The following is a 13,415-nucleotide window of genomic DNA, read 5'->3' as shown; positions in this document are numbered from 1 at the left end:
CAACATGACTCAAGTACCAGCTTTAATTACACACTTGGCTTTATTCGGACATGTAAAAAATACAGTATGGCAAACATGTTTGAACACTCGTGTGTGTGCGCGTGTCACTTCCTGTTTCCCTTTCACAATTAAAAACCGCGAGGCTCGCTTTAGAAAAACCAGAGGCGGATCCATGTAGGCCTTGGAGAAGTTTGGGGGAAAAATAAGAAATGCGTTTGAGGAGTACAAGATCAGAACATACAGTGTGGATGTATATAATAAATTCACCCGTGTTTGGGAATAGTCGATAATGGAATAGTTGAAGGTTTATACGGCCGTCCAAAGGTGTGGCCTGGAAGCACATGTTTGTCAACGTCAGGAAAGCTATGTATGAACGCATTGCTCCGTCTAGACAAATCCCCGATAAGGTACAGGGTGTGTCCTGGAGCACCTCCCACTGACAGACGCATACCTAATAAGCTTTGGTTTTTTTTCTTTAACAATTTTTTTTTTTTCATTTTTATTTTATGGACAACTAAAGGAAAATTTATGATTTCAGTGCTGCACGAATAAATGTACGGCGGGGGTATGTAGGGAAGGGAGGTTAATCGGGTTAAGTCTGTGGGCTGAAAATGAGGTGTCGAGGTTTAGGGCCGAACCCAAACAAACGGTACAGTAGTTGTGCCACTTGTGGCCGCGGGGTCACAGCTCATCACTCTGGTGTGACTTCCTGAACTTGTCACCGGTCAGCTCCTCCTGAGCCTCCTTCATACTGGACACCACTGCAGATCAGACACATACAAAGAGTTTAGAGCTTAGATATGAGAAATCATCCACAACCGGATTATACGAGGGACGTTCAAGGCAAATCTGGACTTTTGATTAAATGCTTTGTTTATTTCTCTATATAATCCCCTGCGACACTCAAGGACTTATCCGGTCAGACTGTGTTGCTTGAGAATTAAACCCTGTTCCCCCAGGAACCCCTTCCCATGTTTGCACCATTCAAATGTTTTACTGGGGCTAAGAGTCTCATCACCGTACTGTGCTTGATTAAAAAAAATTATTGAGAATTACAGAAGTAAACACCTTAGTTCACAAGAAATTTCAGTCCTTTTTTAAAAGTCCTGATTTGACTTGAATGACCTTGGATATGGAAACACAAACAGTAACCTCACTGTGGTCACACCAAAAAAAAAAAAAAAAAAAAAAATCTGGAAAATACACAATAATACAACACATATTGGTCACTGGTCACTCCAGTGGTGAGTGGGCAAGAAACAAAAACAAAACTGAAAGCTTGTAAGATTCAGGGTGCTTTGAATGGAGTCAAAGTGAAACCATAATGAACTAGCGGCTTTGGGGAGAGAGAAAAAAGGGAAAAAAGAACAACACGACGTTCCCACAGACTCTCCACACAGACACCAGCACTGTTTAGTTTCCCAGAACAAGCTCCGATTTACAGACTCACCTTGATCGGCGTTGCTGTAAAAAAACTTGTAGTTTGGGTTTCCGTTCTTGTTTGTGATCTCAGGATGGACTTTACCACTAGGATCTATGAGGAGGAAAAAAAAGATGTAATAAGTGCTACGACATTCACGCTCCACGGTTCCAGTCTTCGTGCATTGTTACACATGTACGGTTTAAAAGAATTGAAGGATTTCCTTAAAATCTCATACCACAATAACCACAAAATGACGATATAGTGGTACTGCTTCAATCTTTTAACCACGAGTAATCATCATCTAATTGTAATTTTCCCTCATGAACAAACTTAATGATCAACCACTCAGTAACTCAGTAATTTTATTGCTTATATTCATATGTGCCATTTGTAATCGCAATAGAAACACAAAGCTGTATCTGAATTCCTACCTAAAAAGAGTATTCTGGGAATGTAGCCTCCATCTGGACTGAAGGAGTCGTCCTTTGGCTCTTCTTCATCCTTAAAATTAGAACATTTATTTTCTGCTAAGATCTTACTCAATATAAATCACTTTTTTTTTTTAAACACCTAGTGTTACAGACATTTCATGTAAAATAAAATTTTATATAATAAAGAATGGAGTGTATATAATGGATTATGAAATGGAATTTAATATCAGGAATAGAGAAAATTTTGTATTTTAAAAAAGTATATAGAAAATTTAAGTTAAATATTAAAGGACAAAATAGTTGAAAAACTACGAAGTGCAAAATCTAAAATAGAACAGACAGAATGATTGAATGAATTCGATACTAAAATGAATTAAATGAAGTCAAAGAATGACAAACTATAGGAAGCAGAATAGATAAAACTGAGTAGCATATACAGTATAAAATAGATTGATTTATTAATTGTGATATAATTTAATCAAATATACTATAAAAAGGTGTCAATTTGGTACAGAGCAGTGTTTGTGAACCCTGGTCCTCTCACACAACAGAAATTAATTAATATTAAATATAGAAAGGATAGAATTTATAATGTAATACAGGGTTTTAAAATTAGCAAAAGAGACAATCTTGAAAGAAACATATAAATTGAAATTAAATGGATAAAATTCTTTTACTAAATTAAATGGGAAAAGCGGAGTATAGAAATTCTTTATTATTTAAGAATGAACTTCAATAAAACACAAAATAGAGTTTATAACAGAATGTAGAATAATTAAAGAAATCCAAGAATGAGTACCGGTTAGAGAATCAAATAAACTATGAAATGAAGCTGAAATAGAATATAGAAAAAAAATCCTACTAAATTTTAAATGGAACGCTTAATTCAATTTGGTGTAGAATATACTGTGGAATGAATGGAATTTAATAATAATATTTGGCAGAATGTATTCAAAAACTGAGTTTGTAATGCAATTTGATGAAATTTACAACAAAATTAAATATGGAATAGACTTTCATATATACTGGAAACGACTGAAATATAGAGTATATATTAGCATTGCAAGCCTCCTTCTCATGTAAAAAGCATAACATCAGAGAAAGGAGCGCTGTACATGTTCTTACCTCCACGTTAACCATGACGAAGTTGTGAGCCAGCTCAGAAATCTCCTTCGACTCTGCGAACTTGGGCTTCAGCGCTTTTTTTTGGGGGGGGACAAACAAAGAAGGAAGCTAAAACTTTCAGATGAATGAGACCAAACACAAGAACTACAAACATCTTACCAGAATCTGTCTGCACTTATCTCATGATCTCACAGAACATGATTGTAAAGCTAAAATAAGTGAAATGATGGAGCTGAAGTCATTCGACAAGTAACAACAAGATCAGAGTATGACATCACAGTACAGTATGCATCACCTCACAGTCACTAATGAAGCAAAGGTACCGACTCAACATACAAGCACCATCTGTACCAGTATATGGTCTGTGTATAAAAACCTGCGTGTAAGAGACTGCAGTCAGCAACATGCGAGACAGGGAAGCGCATCGGCTGCTGGTCATCTAAGGGACACTGATGGTATGAAAATACCACTCTTTACTTATACGAAGGACTGATCACTTAAATTTGAGTTACATAATGTTTCCTTTTTTTATATTTGATTAAACTGCTATTGTGCTTAATACAAGAGAGAAAGAGTAACTTATGTTTTGTTATGATTGTTATTTAAGTGTTTTCATGTATTCACAAAGAATGTAATATGATGTGTATTACAAGTTTGCTAAACGGTTTATGTTTATAGTTAATAGTATGTGCTAAGCTTAGTTAAATAATTTTGTTGTATTATTTTACATTTTATTTACCTGATATTTATTAGAAGTAGTGACTGAACCATTATTTATTAGAAGTAATGATTTACCTATTATTTATAAGAAATAGTTATGTATCTTTTTTCCATTTAAGGTTATCAACCACTTAGTTAGTTCTACTTTGAGCAATTGTTGTCTAACCTGCAAAGCTGTCAGACACAAGAATTAAGTGATTTCAGAGTTGGTCCTTTTGGTAGTTGGCTAATGGCTTTTTTCGACAAAGACTGCACATGTTAAAAGCGATGAGGGACATTTCATCATAAACAAAACCCTGTGTTTTAGCAGCGGTACTGTTTATTATTTAGTATGGGGGTGGGGGAGACATACCTTTGCAGGCTCCACACCAGGTCTTATGAATGATGACCATTAACGGCAGTCCGCTGTACGGAAAGAAGGATTAGAAAATAAACAAGTGGTCAAGATCATACTTAACCTCAAAAAATAATAATAATAATAATAAGTTCTCGTACTTTTTACCAAAAGAAACAGTATGGAATAAAACTATGTAAAGGGTGCGCACACTTATGACACAAAAAACACTTCACACGCACCTCGCTTCTGCCTCTTTCTTCCCATCTTCCAGGTTTCTCCAGTGGATGTGGTCCCCAAATCCTGCACACAATCAGTGTTAAAGTTAGTCCACCTGTCCCTGTCCATCCCGGAGTGGAGAAGAAAACCAGAATGCCAAACAGTGCTTTGTTCCCTATCTAGGGACACTACATAGTGCTGATTAAAAAAGCGACCTCTAGTGCCCTTTTGAATACCATGGAAGCGATTTGGGATTTACCTTCTTCATTTAAAATTAAGAAAATTTATATTTTATGAAATTCATCATTAATATGGAATATAGCTTTATAACCAAGCTAACAAGCTACAGCTAACTTGCTAGTTTTTTTAAGTGCAAATTAATATTACATTAATTAGAGAAAAAAATAGTAAACAAGTGCTATGTTAATTATGATAATTGTTGTGCATCATGTTAATTATTATATTAATATTTTAAACATACATATCTCACCAACTTGTTTGCTACACGCCAGTAAATTGAATTAGCCGTAATAGCTGTTTAAGTATCTTAAGTGGTTAAATAAAATAGTTATATCTTAAAATAAAAAAGGTTAACCAAAAAAAAACACTGGAAAATAATTATAATTTTTTTTTCTGAATAAACATTTACGTTTTTTTTTTTTAGTCTATGTATTTTATACGGGCAATGCTAAGTGGAGATGCTAACAGCTAGTAGCGTTGTTTAACTTTTAACATTTCTATCGGTAAACTGCACCTCTTCCGTTTCCCTCGGCGGAAGCCCCTCCGAAAAGCGAAACGAACAAACAAAAAAGCAAAGTGAAATTAATTAAAACCTGCATGCTTTTCTTTTATTTTTATTCACAATTTAGCATGTAATGCCCTGACTAGCCGGTAACTAGCAAGTCTTGGCTTCAGCCGTGATATTTGCAGCTGAGGTTCTAACCGGACATCCTATTTGTTTTCCGCGTCCCAAACGGCAAGATACCTAGATACCTAGTGCACTAGGTAGGGTGCAAACTGCATTACGTGTAGTGCATTTATTTAGGTTGGGAGGGACCGTTTCGGATGAGACCAGCGTTTGCAAATTCCAGTGCTAGGAATGCTTTGAATATAATTTGCATTTCAAAATGAGATTGTATTAGACCCCAAGCACTATGACATCATGACGACATGAAAATGACCTGATAATGCTGTTTTAATGGTGATGATGTCATACATGTGCGAAGGCCCTCTAGTTCCAAGAGATTTCACTGCATAGCTCATACACACTTGCATGTATAAATGTCAAAATTAGTACACTTCTGGATCTCATTAAACTAAACAATTTTCACCATGCATGTCATGGGCTCAACTCAACAGGAGGTCAGATATTTTGGGTAATTTGCAAAACACATATTTATGACATTAGCGCTATTAAATACACACACTACGCATCCTAAACACACATACACACACACTACACATCCTACACAGTCGGGACGAAGCCTTAAACCTACGCTATATTCGGTGACATCAGCGTACGGGGCTTTTTAGAGGTGTTAGCATGTTTAAAAGGCACACAGCTTGTGCGGTGCAGTTAATTAGTTAATAATTTAACTATAAATAATTATATTTATAGTATAACTATAAAATCTAAAGATCTAAACAAATCTAAAAATATAGATAAATAATTGTTGAATTGATGCTATATATTACACTATAAATTGCTGTTTTTTCTGTGTTCAGCATCAGTAACAACAAATATATTTATATAAAAAAATAAACATAATTAACATGATACAAATAACTACGGTGGAACTCTGGCATACGAACACCCCGCTTTAAGAATTTTCGTCTTAAGATCTGAAATAATTTTCTGCATACGAGCTACCCAACCGAGAATTCGAATTCTAGAATTTAATTGAAGTACATATAAATATTTAAATAAAGCCAGTTTTACTTACTCTACAAAGATTGTTATTACTGTATTTTGTTTGCCTGTAGTCTCTTGTTTGCCTTATGTAATAAAATAAAATACAATATTAATGATTATATTGTTGGAAATTGAAAGGAAAGATTGGGTGGCGACCAATACAGATAAAAAAAACTAAAACAAATTAGGAAATCAGCCGTCACAAAACTATATTATCCATGTTGGAGATACAACACAGACTAAAATAGAATTGAATAGAAGTATGCACTCAAGTGTAATTATTAATAGTAGTGAGTAAAAAACATCACTTCCATTCCTCTTGGGCAAAGGTACAGTATATTGTTCTAATAAATATGGAAAACCTAGCTGCTACATAAGGTACTTATGCTGATTATTAAAACTGATTATTGGAACAAACTGATCCACCAGATGTAAAATATTAGTGGTTTGATTGTTTAAAGATACAGACTAGAACATTATACTAGATAAATCTATAAAAAGATTAAATGTCAGATTTTGGGAAACGTTCGCTTGAGGGAGCATGGCAATGTGAAATAACTGACCCTTGTATTGTCTTTATAAAAACACACTAAACACATCATTTTCAAATGCAATATATTTAATTGAGTCATTCAAAACACAACAATCTAAACTTTAGTAATAAATAGGCTAAATAAATAGACTTAAATAACATAAAAAACTTAAATAAAACCCTTAAATAATAGGTTTACTTGCATTTGTCATTGAGACAAAACAATATTCAGTGTTGGTGTTAAATAAATAAATAATTCTACAAAATTCTAAAATTAGCTTAGTTGTGATCATGACTGCGAAATGCTGATGACGTGGTTCAGCACGCGGTTGATGGTAATGGTGCGGATCTGAAAGCCTTTAAGGACTTTACAGAGCTTCAGACGTCTCTCGAAGGAGCTCTTTGGGTCCACAGAGATCTGCAAAGCAAATCAACACATACAGCAAAGGTATCGTTCTGATGATGTACCAGGAGAACAAAAGTCTTACATCTTTATTAGGAATAGGGAATAATGATTTTAAAATATTTGAAACTATAAAAAAGGCACTGATTTACATTATTACATTAATCATACTTTATGTATTAAATATTATAAACAATATTAAATATAATAAAATTATATATAAAATTGTACAATTCTACCTTTACCAGATCACCATCAAGGAATGTGGTAGAAAAGCAGCTCTGAAACAAAATTTACATATCATATACTGTGCATATTATGCATCTAACTTAAATCTGATTTATAGTTAAATACTTAATAGCAACATACAATAAACTACAAGTGACTACTTTCTGTTGCATAAAAGGTAAAGTACTATAAAATGGCTAAATATTCGCAACTTCGCAAATATAACCTAGTGATAGGTGACTCAGCAAATTGTTTATTTTTAAATATTAATTCTGCTTCTTAAACAAACAAGTATGGATTTATGTAATATTTGCTCATTAGTTACTAGTTTGCTTTCAATTTCCTCAGAAGACACATGTTAGCTAAGTTAGCTAGCTAGCAACAACAATTCTGTGGTAAATGTACAGTATTTAGCTAGCTCGCTAGCATCACCAAAAATAACTGTGGCTTAAAATAGCATGACCTACAGGTTTGGGTTAGCGTTTTTCAACAATTTTCTTTTTGTTTTCTACACAAATTGGTTCATAGATTGTATTTCCAAGACAATCAGTGCCTTTATCCAGAATTAAATAAAGAAAAAAAAAACACCATAAAAATGCCTTTGTTAGTCCTCTGGTTAGCTAACTTGCTATTTTTATTTGCTAGCTAAACAACATCAGATAACATTTGATAGGGGAGTGTTGTAATTTCTAAATCTCCAAAAACTTTAGTCATTTAGTTTATACCTGCATGAGATTTTCGATGCTTTTGATCACCGACTGTTCTAGGATTCTGTCTGGATCACCGTAAGATTTAAATGTTGCCCGGTAATATTGAAGATCCTCCACAACACTCTGCAGACATTCATCCTGAGAGAAAAAGTGTGATTATAATAGAGAAAGGTGCATTAGAGTACTATTTTTAGCATGGCCATGTTGATTTTCGATCCTTTTGATAATACTCCCTTCTGTGGCAAAAATTACTTTTTTCCAAAATTTTACATTGATCCTAAGTATGTTATGTTTAGCTAGTAATTAACTACATAGCTAGTAGATTTAGTTGTCAATTTATTTGAAATAGATTCAAGATTCAAAGAATTATTTATTAATCTTTATAAAGATTTTATAAAAATTGCTTAAAATAGCTAACAGAACGAATAGTAACTTAAGACAAGACGTGAGTTAGTAAAAATGGTTCTCAACAAGTCTGATGCCTTTTCTTAAGGCTAAGTTCTTGTTTGCACATCAGCTAGTTAGACTGACTTTGATATATAACTGTCGATAAAGTAGTTAAATCAGAAACTGTTCAATTCTGGATCATTATTCTATTCTGGTACCATCCATGTTGGATAAAGTAAGTCTAGGGTAACATCTGGTTATAAGTCAAACTAAACTTGATATTTCCACAGCCATGGATTTGAGTCAGAATGAATGTAAAGCACATACCTGATCAAAAGTAAAGTTAAGCGTGCCCTCCGAGCACATCAAGCTCTGTTTGATAAAGAGTAGAGAGAAAATATTTTTTTCTTAGTAAAAGTGTTGCAATAACTGTAATTCCAACATTTCCATAAGTCCAGACAGGAATGATAACCACAAAAAATAAATAAATAAAATTTAGAACTAGCTACATCATGCTGATCCAAAACCAACTACTATTTCTATTATATTATATTACATTTCTATATAAGTGATGAATTTACATTTTTTCACTTAAACTATTCAGCCTCGTTTAATAGCAGAGAATCTTCAGTTTCATTAATCTTGGTCTTTTCAGTTAGTAGTATTTACCTAGCTATTGTGTTAAACAATTTTTTCTTAAACCACATGCTCCTATTGTAGGTGTTTAAGTGTGCTGTTGGTGCAGTAAAATGGACTCAAGTCCCCTCTGGGGTTAGCTCACTTGCGGTGTGCACACAGACAGCGTCTTCTTGCTAGGTCTCAATTCAGCGCTTTGCTCTGAGCAGTTTAATCCTCTGAACAGCTGATCCTGTACCACAAACCACAAATATGCCAACACTTAATACAGTGCTAATTTAATAAGTTCCCTATCCCCAGACACAAGCTTTAGGTACATACCATCTCAAGCACATCTGTCGCTTCCTGCAGAAGTGCACGACCCAAACCCTGGCACACATCAGTGGAGAGATGAATGGGCACACCGCGCACTCCCGCGGGCCCGGCTGAGCACAGCACACACAGGAGCGACAGCAGCAAACCTGCAGAGATAGCAAAAGAAAAAAGAATAGGACGTGTAAATATAAAAATAAGAAAGTAAGTAAATAAGTACATTATTAAGAAAGTAAGTAAATAAGTAAGTTAAGAAAAAAGTAGGTAAGAAAGTGAATGAGCAAATAATATCATCAGTATATAAGACTGTAAATAATTTATTAAAACAGTAAGCCCGAGTACATAAATAAGAATGTAGTCAAGTTAGTAAATAAATAAATATGACAATAAGTAAGTATAAATGTAATTAAGTAAGAAAGTAAAAATAGTTTAGGTAAATAAGTAAATAAGCATTTAAATACCCAAATAGCTGTTTAAGTAAGCAAGAAAGTAAGTAAATAAGTAAAAAAGTAATAAGAATTATGTAAGGTCAGTAAATAATAATGGAAGTGAGAACATAATAAAATAAACCAGAATTTAAGTCAATAAGAAAGCAAGTAAGTAAAAAAGAAGGTAAGCAAGCAAATAAGAAAATCAGAGAATATTAACGTAAATAAGTAAATCAGCAGGCGCAGTAAGTAAGTAAATAAGTAACTATGACAGTAGAAAAATAAGAACATAATTAAGCAAAGAAATAGCATATAAAAACTTAATGTTTAAAATATGAAATTTTCTGAGCAAACTAAATGAAATATACAACAATATACAATATACAATTAAATATATACAAATATACAATATACAAAACTACACACTGTGTTATTTAATATTAGTACATAAAATAAAAAGAAGTAATCTAGTACAAACCTTTAAACAATAACTGAATAATCTTTAAACAATAAAATTACAACCAAAATTTGAAACAAAAGTCATAACTTATAGCTAAAAATCAGTTAAGATTATATTAATACATATATTTAATATTAGAAAAATTTGTAATTAAAATTTTAAAGAATATATACTATTCACTACATTAGAATAGACAATTTTATACAATTAAATAACCATATATAAATAGTAACAGAAGTAGTGGTAGTGGTGATATCGTTAACAAATAAACAAAAATAACTGAATAAACTCACAAACCTATTGCAGTCTGTGCTACTTACACTGAAAGATGGTCTTTAACATGGCTCCAGGTATTTCTTGATTCTGATGCCATATTCCATCCCACCCTGTATTTATATGTGTGTGTGTTTATTTTTCACAGTGGCTTTCCCCTTACACTGTGTTAATATTATTATTATTACAAATGAAACTCTCCTTTTTTCACACACATTCACACACATAAAAGGGTTTATTCCTGTAATTTCCATTAAAAAGGAGTGTGATGGTGTGGGATGAGGGAATTAACATTCTTACGTGCTTTAGGATCGAGTTCGCACGTGCAGGTATGCCAGAAGCACCACTTCCTGTTTCTAAGCTGAAATGTGTAGAAGGCCTGTGCGTTCCTTAAAAGCTCTTTCAATACTGTATTTTTACTTCCGCAATAGAAATTACGGACGGATTGTAGATAAGCTTAATTCAGTTAAGGTTGTGTGCAGTGTTGGGTGTAACGCATTCAAACTAGAGTACTTGGATTACTTTTTTCATGTAATGAGTAATCTAACGCGGCATTCAAAACATTATTCGACTGGTATTCATGGGCCCTGCATTGCTGAGAATGTTTTCTGTGCACCGTTACACTTCAGGCTGACCTGTTCTCCCAAAGTAGCTTTGAATTCATGTTGTATATGCATCAGTCAGATTTTTTCCCCATCTGCAACTGGCTAACTAGCGTTGTATTCCTGCTCTTGAAAGATACAGACAGGAGCAGATGGGATTGAAAAGTTCCACTTTGATGTGGTTCGATGTGTTGCGCATGTTGTAATGCATTTCTGCTGACCACGTTTGCAAAGAGTGGCTTTTCAAGTTACAGTCGTCTTGCTCTCAGTTTAAACAAGTGTGGCTATCTGCATTTTCATTCATATCTGGTGTAGAAAGATCCATCAGCACCTTCTGACCAATTAGAATACAGAAATGAATAGTGTTGATATATGAATTCCTATAATTTCATTTTAAAAAATAAATAAAATAAAAAAGTCAATTATCAGAGATTTGTTCAACATGGAAAACAAAAAATGAACCAAAACAATTACATCATCAACATAACATCGTCACAAATATGACGAGTATTACCTATTAATTATTTATTAATTGTCACAAAGCTATTTAACACAACATTTATAGAAGTAGGTGGCACGGTGGCATATAGTGATTAGCACTGTCGCCTTGCACCTCCAGGGCCTGGCTTCGATTCCCGGCCAGGTTCGAATCCCGCTTTTGTGTGCATGAAGTTTGCATCTTTTCCCTGTGCTTGGTGGGTTTCCACCGGGTACTCCGGTTTCCTCCCACAGTCTAAGGACCTGCACATTCCCAAATTGCCCATAATATGTGAATGAGTTTGTATGCGTGCCCTGCGATGGATTGGCACCTGTCTAGAATGTACTCCACATCGTGCCCTAAGTCTCCTGGGATAGGCTCCGAGCCCCCTACAATCCTGTACACAGGATAAAGATTTGTGCATTGTACACCAAATTCATAAAACATAAAATATTCCTGGTGTGATGAATAAATAATAGCTGAAACTGTGTTTAATAAACCCCTTAAGTCCTGGTGGGCGATACTCAAGGTGCATAAAGCTGAAGGAATACAGGGACGTCCCCTCTCAGATTTGTTTATCCTGGTATACAGTCATTACACACATGAGGATTTGCGAGTAATCATGTGACAAATCTTCAACACTTTGATTTTTTCTGCGTCTATTAGTCATGTGCTTCACTAGGCACATTACTGACGTTTTATGAAAAGCTATGTGTTTTCCTTCAGAATACAAACATGTTGCAGAAATACCCGAAAAAAAGAAGAAAAAAAAACTGTGTATGAACTGTGAAACTGTGTAAAGCTTGAAACCACAGGATGTGAAAAAAAAGGCTTACACTTAGTGTTTTTATTTGTATGGCAGGCATTCACACAAAAAAAGCAAAAGGGAAGCAGGCAGGCTCAGTAGTAATTTACAACGCAGCACTCTCCATGTGATCTAACATTAATAACAAACAGAATGAATGGGTTTGTTAAATAAAGAAAAGTATACAACAAAATGAAGAAAAGATAATTAGATACATATTAGCTTTATGGTATGGTCATAATATAATATTTATAAGGAGAGGTTTATGAAATTGCATCTATGGAAGGAGTCTCCGGCGTCAGTGCTTTGTATCAGTATCACTATCAGTATCACTACCATTGAATTAGTAGGTTTTCCACCATGGGAAAGTCTTTAGGAGAGAGGAGTTTACAGTTTCTGATTTCCTAGTAACATGACAAGCAGTTTTCTTTTTGACTCAATGTATGTTGCCCTTATTTCAAAAAATAAAAATAAAAATGATAGTTGATAACAAAAACAAAAAGAGTTTAAAATGCAAATTAATCAACACTTTTGAAAAAGCAGAATAAAGGTTTTAACAAAGCTGTTGTATAATATTTTAATATTTGTAAAAAAAAAAAAAAAAACGTCAGTGATGAGAAATTCTGTAAGTTAGATGTTTATTGATTTTATTTAGCACATATGATTCCAAACTTCCAGTATGTTAACCTGTCACATGTCTAAATGGGTGAAAAATAAATATAGTTTTTATATTTCTACACTGAATACAAGGTGTTCAAGTCAAAGCGTGACTTTCACTTGTGTAGAATAACAGAACACATTCATGAGAGTAAAAACTTCCTTTATTTTTTTTATATAATCTCTTGCTACACTAATGCACTTATCCCAGCATGTCACTAGTGCTTGGATACCACCAAGGTAGAAAGCCATGATTGGACTGCTTGTTACATGTCTGAAACGCTGGCCTTCCAGGAGCTCCTTTAATGGCTTTTACCTTAAAAGGAAAAATAACCTGGTT

At 33.9% G+C, this 13,415-nt stretch overlaps 2 protein-coding genes across 2 annotated transcripts; both read right to left on the bottom strand.

The window, feature by feature from the left end:
• Positions 1-16: 16 nt before the first annotated feature.
• txndc12 (thioredoxin domain containing 12 (endoplasmic reticulum)) lies at positions 17-5,190 on the bottom strand. Its single transcript, XM_053492863.1, has 7 exons — positions 5,007-5,190; positions 4,276-4,336; positions 4,052-4,104; positions 2,980-3,053; positions 1,855-1,924; positions 1,451-1,534; positions 17-761 (listed from the first exon to the last, which is right to left on the bottom strand). The coding sequence occupies exons 1-7, from the start codon at positions 5,089-5,091 to the stop codon at positions 682-684; spliced, it is 507 nt and encodes a 168-aa protein (XP_053348838.1). The 5' UTR covers positions 5,092-5,190; the 3' UTR covers positions 17-681.
• Positions 5,191-6,985: 1,795 nt separating this feature from the next.
• zmp:0000001127 (interleukin-12 subunit alpha) lies at positions 6,986-10,602 on the bottom strand. Its single transcript, XM_053495563.1, has 7 exons — positions 10,581-10,602; positions 9,382-9,521; positions 9,206-9,292; positions 8,752-8,796; positions 8,053-8,175; positions 7,339-7,380; positions 6,986-7,114 (listed from the first exon to the last, which is right to left on the bottom strand). Exons 1-7 carry the CDS (start codon positions 10,600-10,602, stop codon positions 6,986-6,988), a joined length of 588 nt encoding a protein of 195 aa, XP_053351538.1.
• Between the last annotated feature and the right edge of the window lie 2,813 nt (positions 10,603-13,415).

The sequence above is a fragment of the Clarias gariepinus genome, chromosome 1 (genome assembly GCF_024256425.1).
Source record: "Clarias gariepinus isolate MV-2021 ecotype Netherlands chromosome 1, CGAR_prim_01v2, whole genome shotgun sequence".
NCBI lineage: Eukaryota > Metazoa > Chordata > Actinopteri > Siluriformes > Clariidae > Clarias > Clarias gariepinus.
Note: the sequence above shows the minus strand (reverse complement) of the source record. Positions and strands in the feature narration are given on the sequence as shown.

Bases quoted from the DNA above. Each gene is read 5' to 3' on its own strand.
- txndc12 (XM_053492863.1), bottom strand. From the start codon at position 5,091: ATGCAGGTTTTAATTAATTTCACTTTGCTTTTTTGTTTGTTCGTTTCG. The intron at 1,535-1,854 runs GTAGGAATTCAG...TCCTCCTCATAG, and splicing joins TCCCAGAATACTCTTTTTAG to ATCCTAGTGGTAAAGTCCAT. The intron at 762-1,450 runs GTGAGTCTGTAA...TCTGATCTGCAG, and splicing joins TTACAGCAACGCCGATCAAG to TGGTGTCCAGTATGAAGGAG.
- zmp:0000001127 (XM_053495563.1), bottom strand. From the start codon at position 10,602: ATGTTAAAGACCATCTTTCAGT. The intron at 9,522-10,580 runs GTAAGTAGCACA...CTATCTCTGCAG, and splicing joins GTTAAAGACCATCTTTCAGT to GTTTGCTGCTGTCGCTCCTG. The intron at 8,797-9,205 runs GTGAGCTAACCC...TTTATCAAACAG, and splicing joins TGTCTGTGTGCACACCGCAA to AGCTTGATGTGCTCGGAGGG.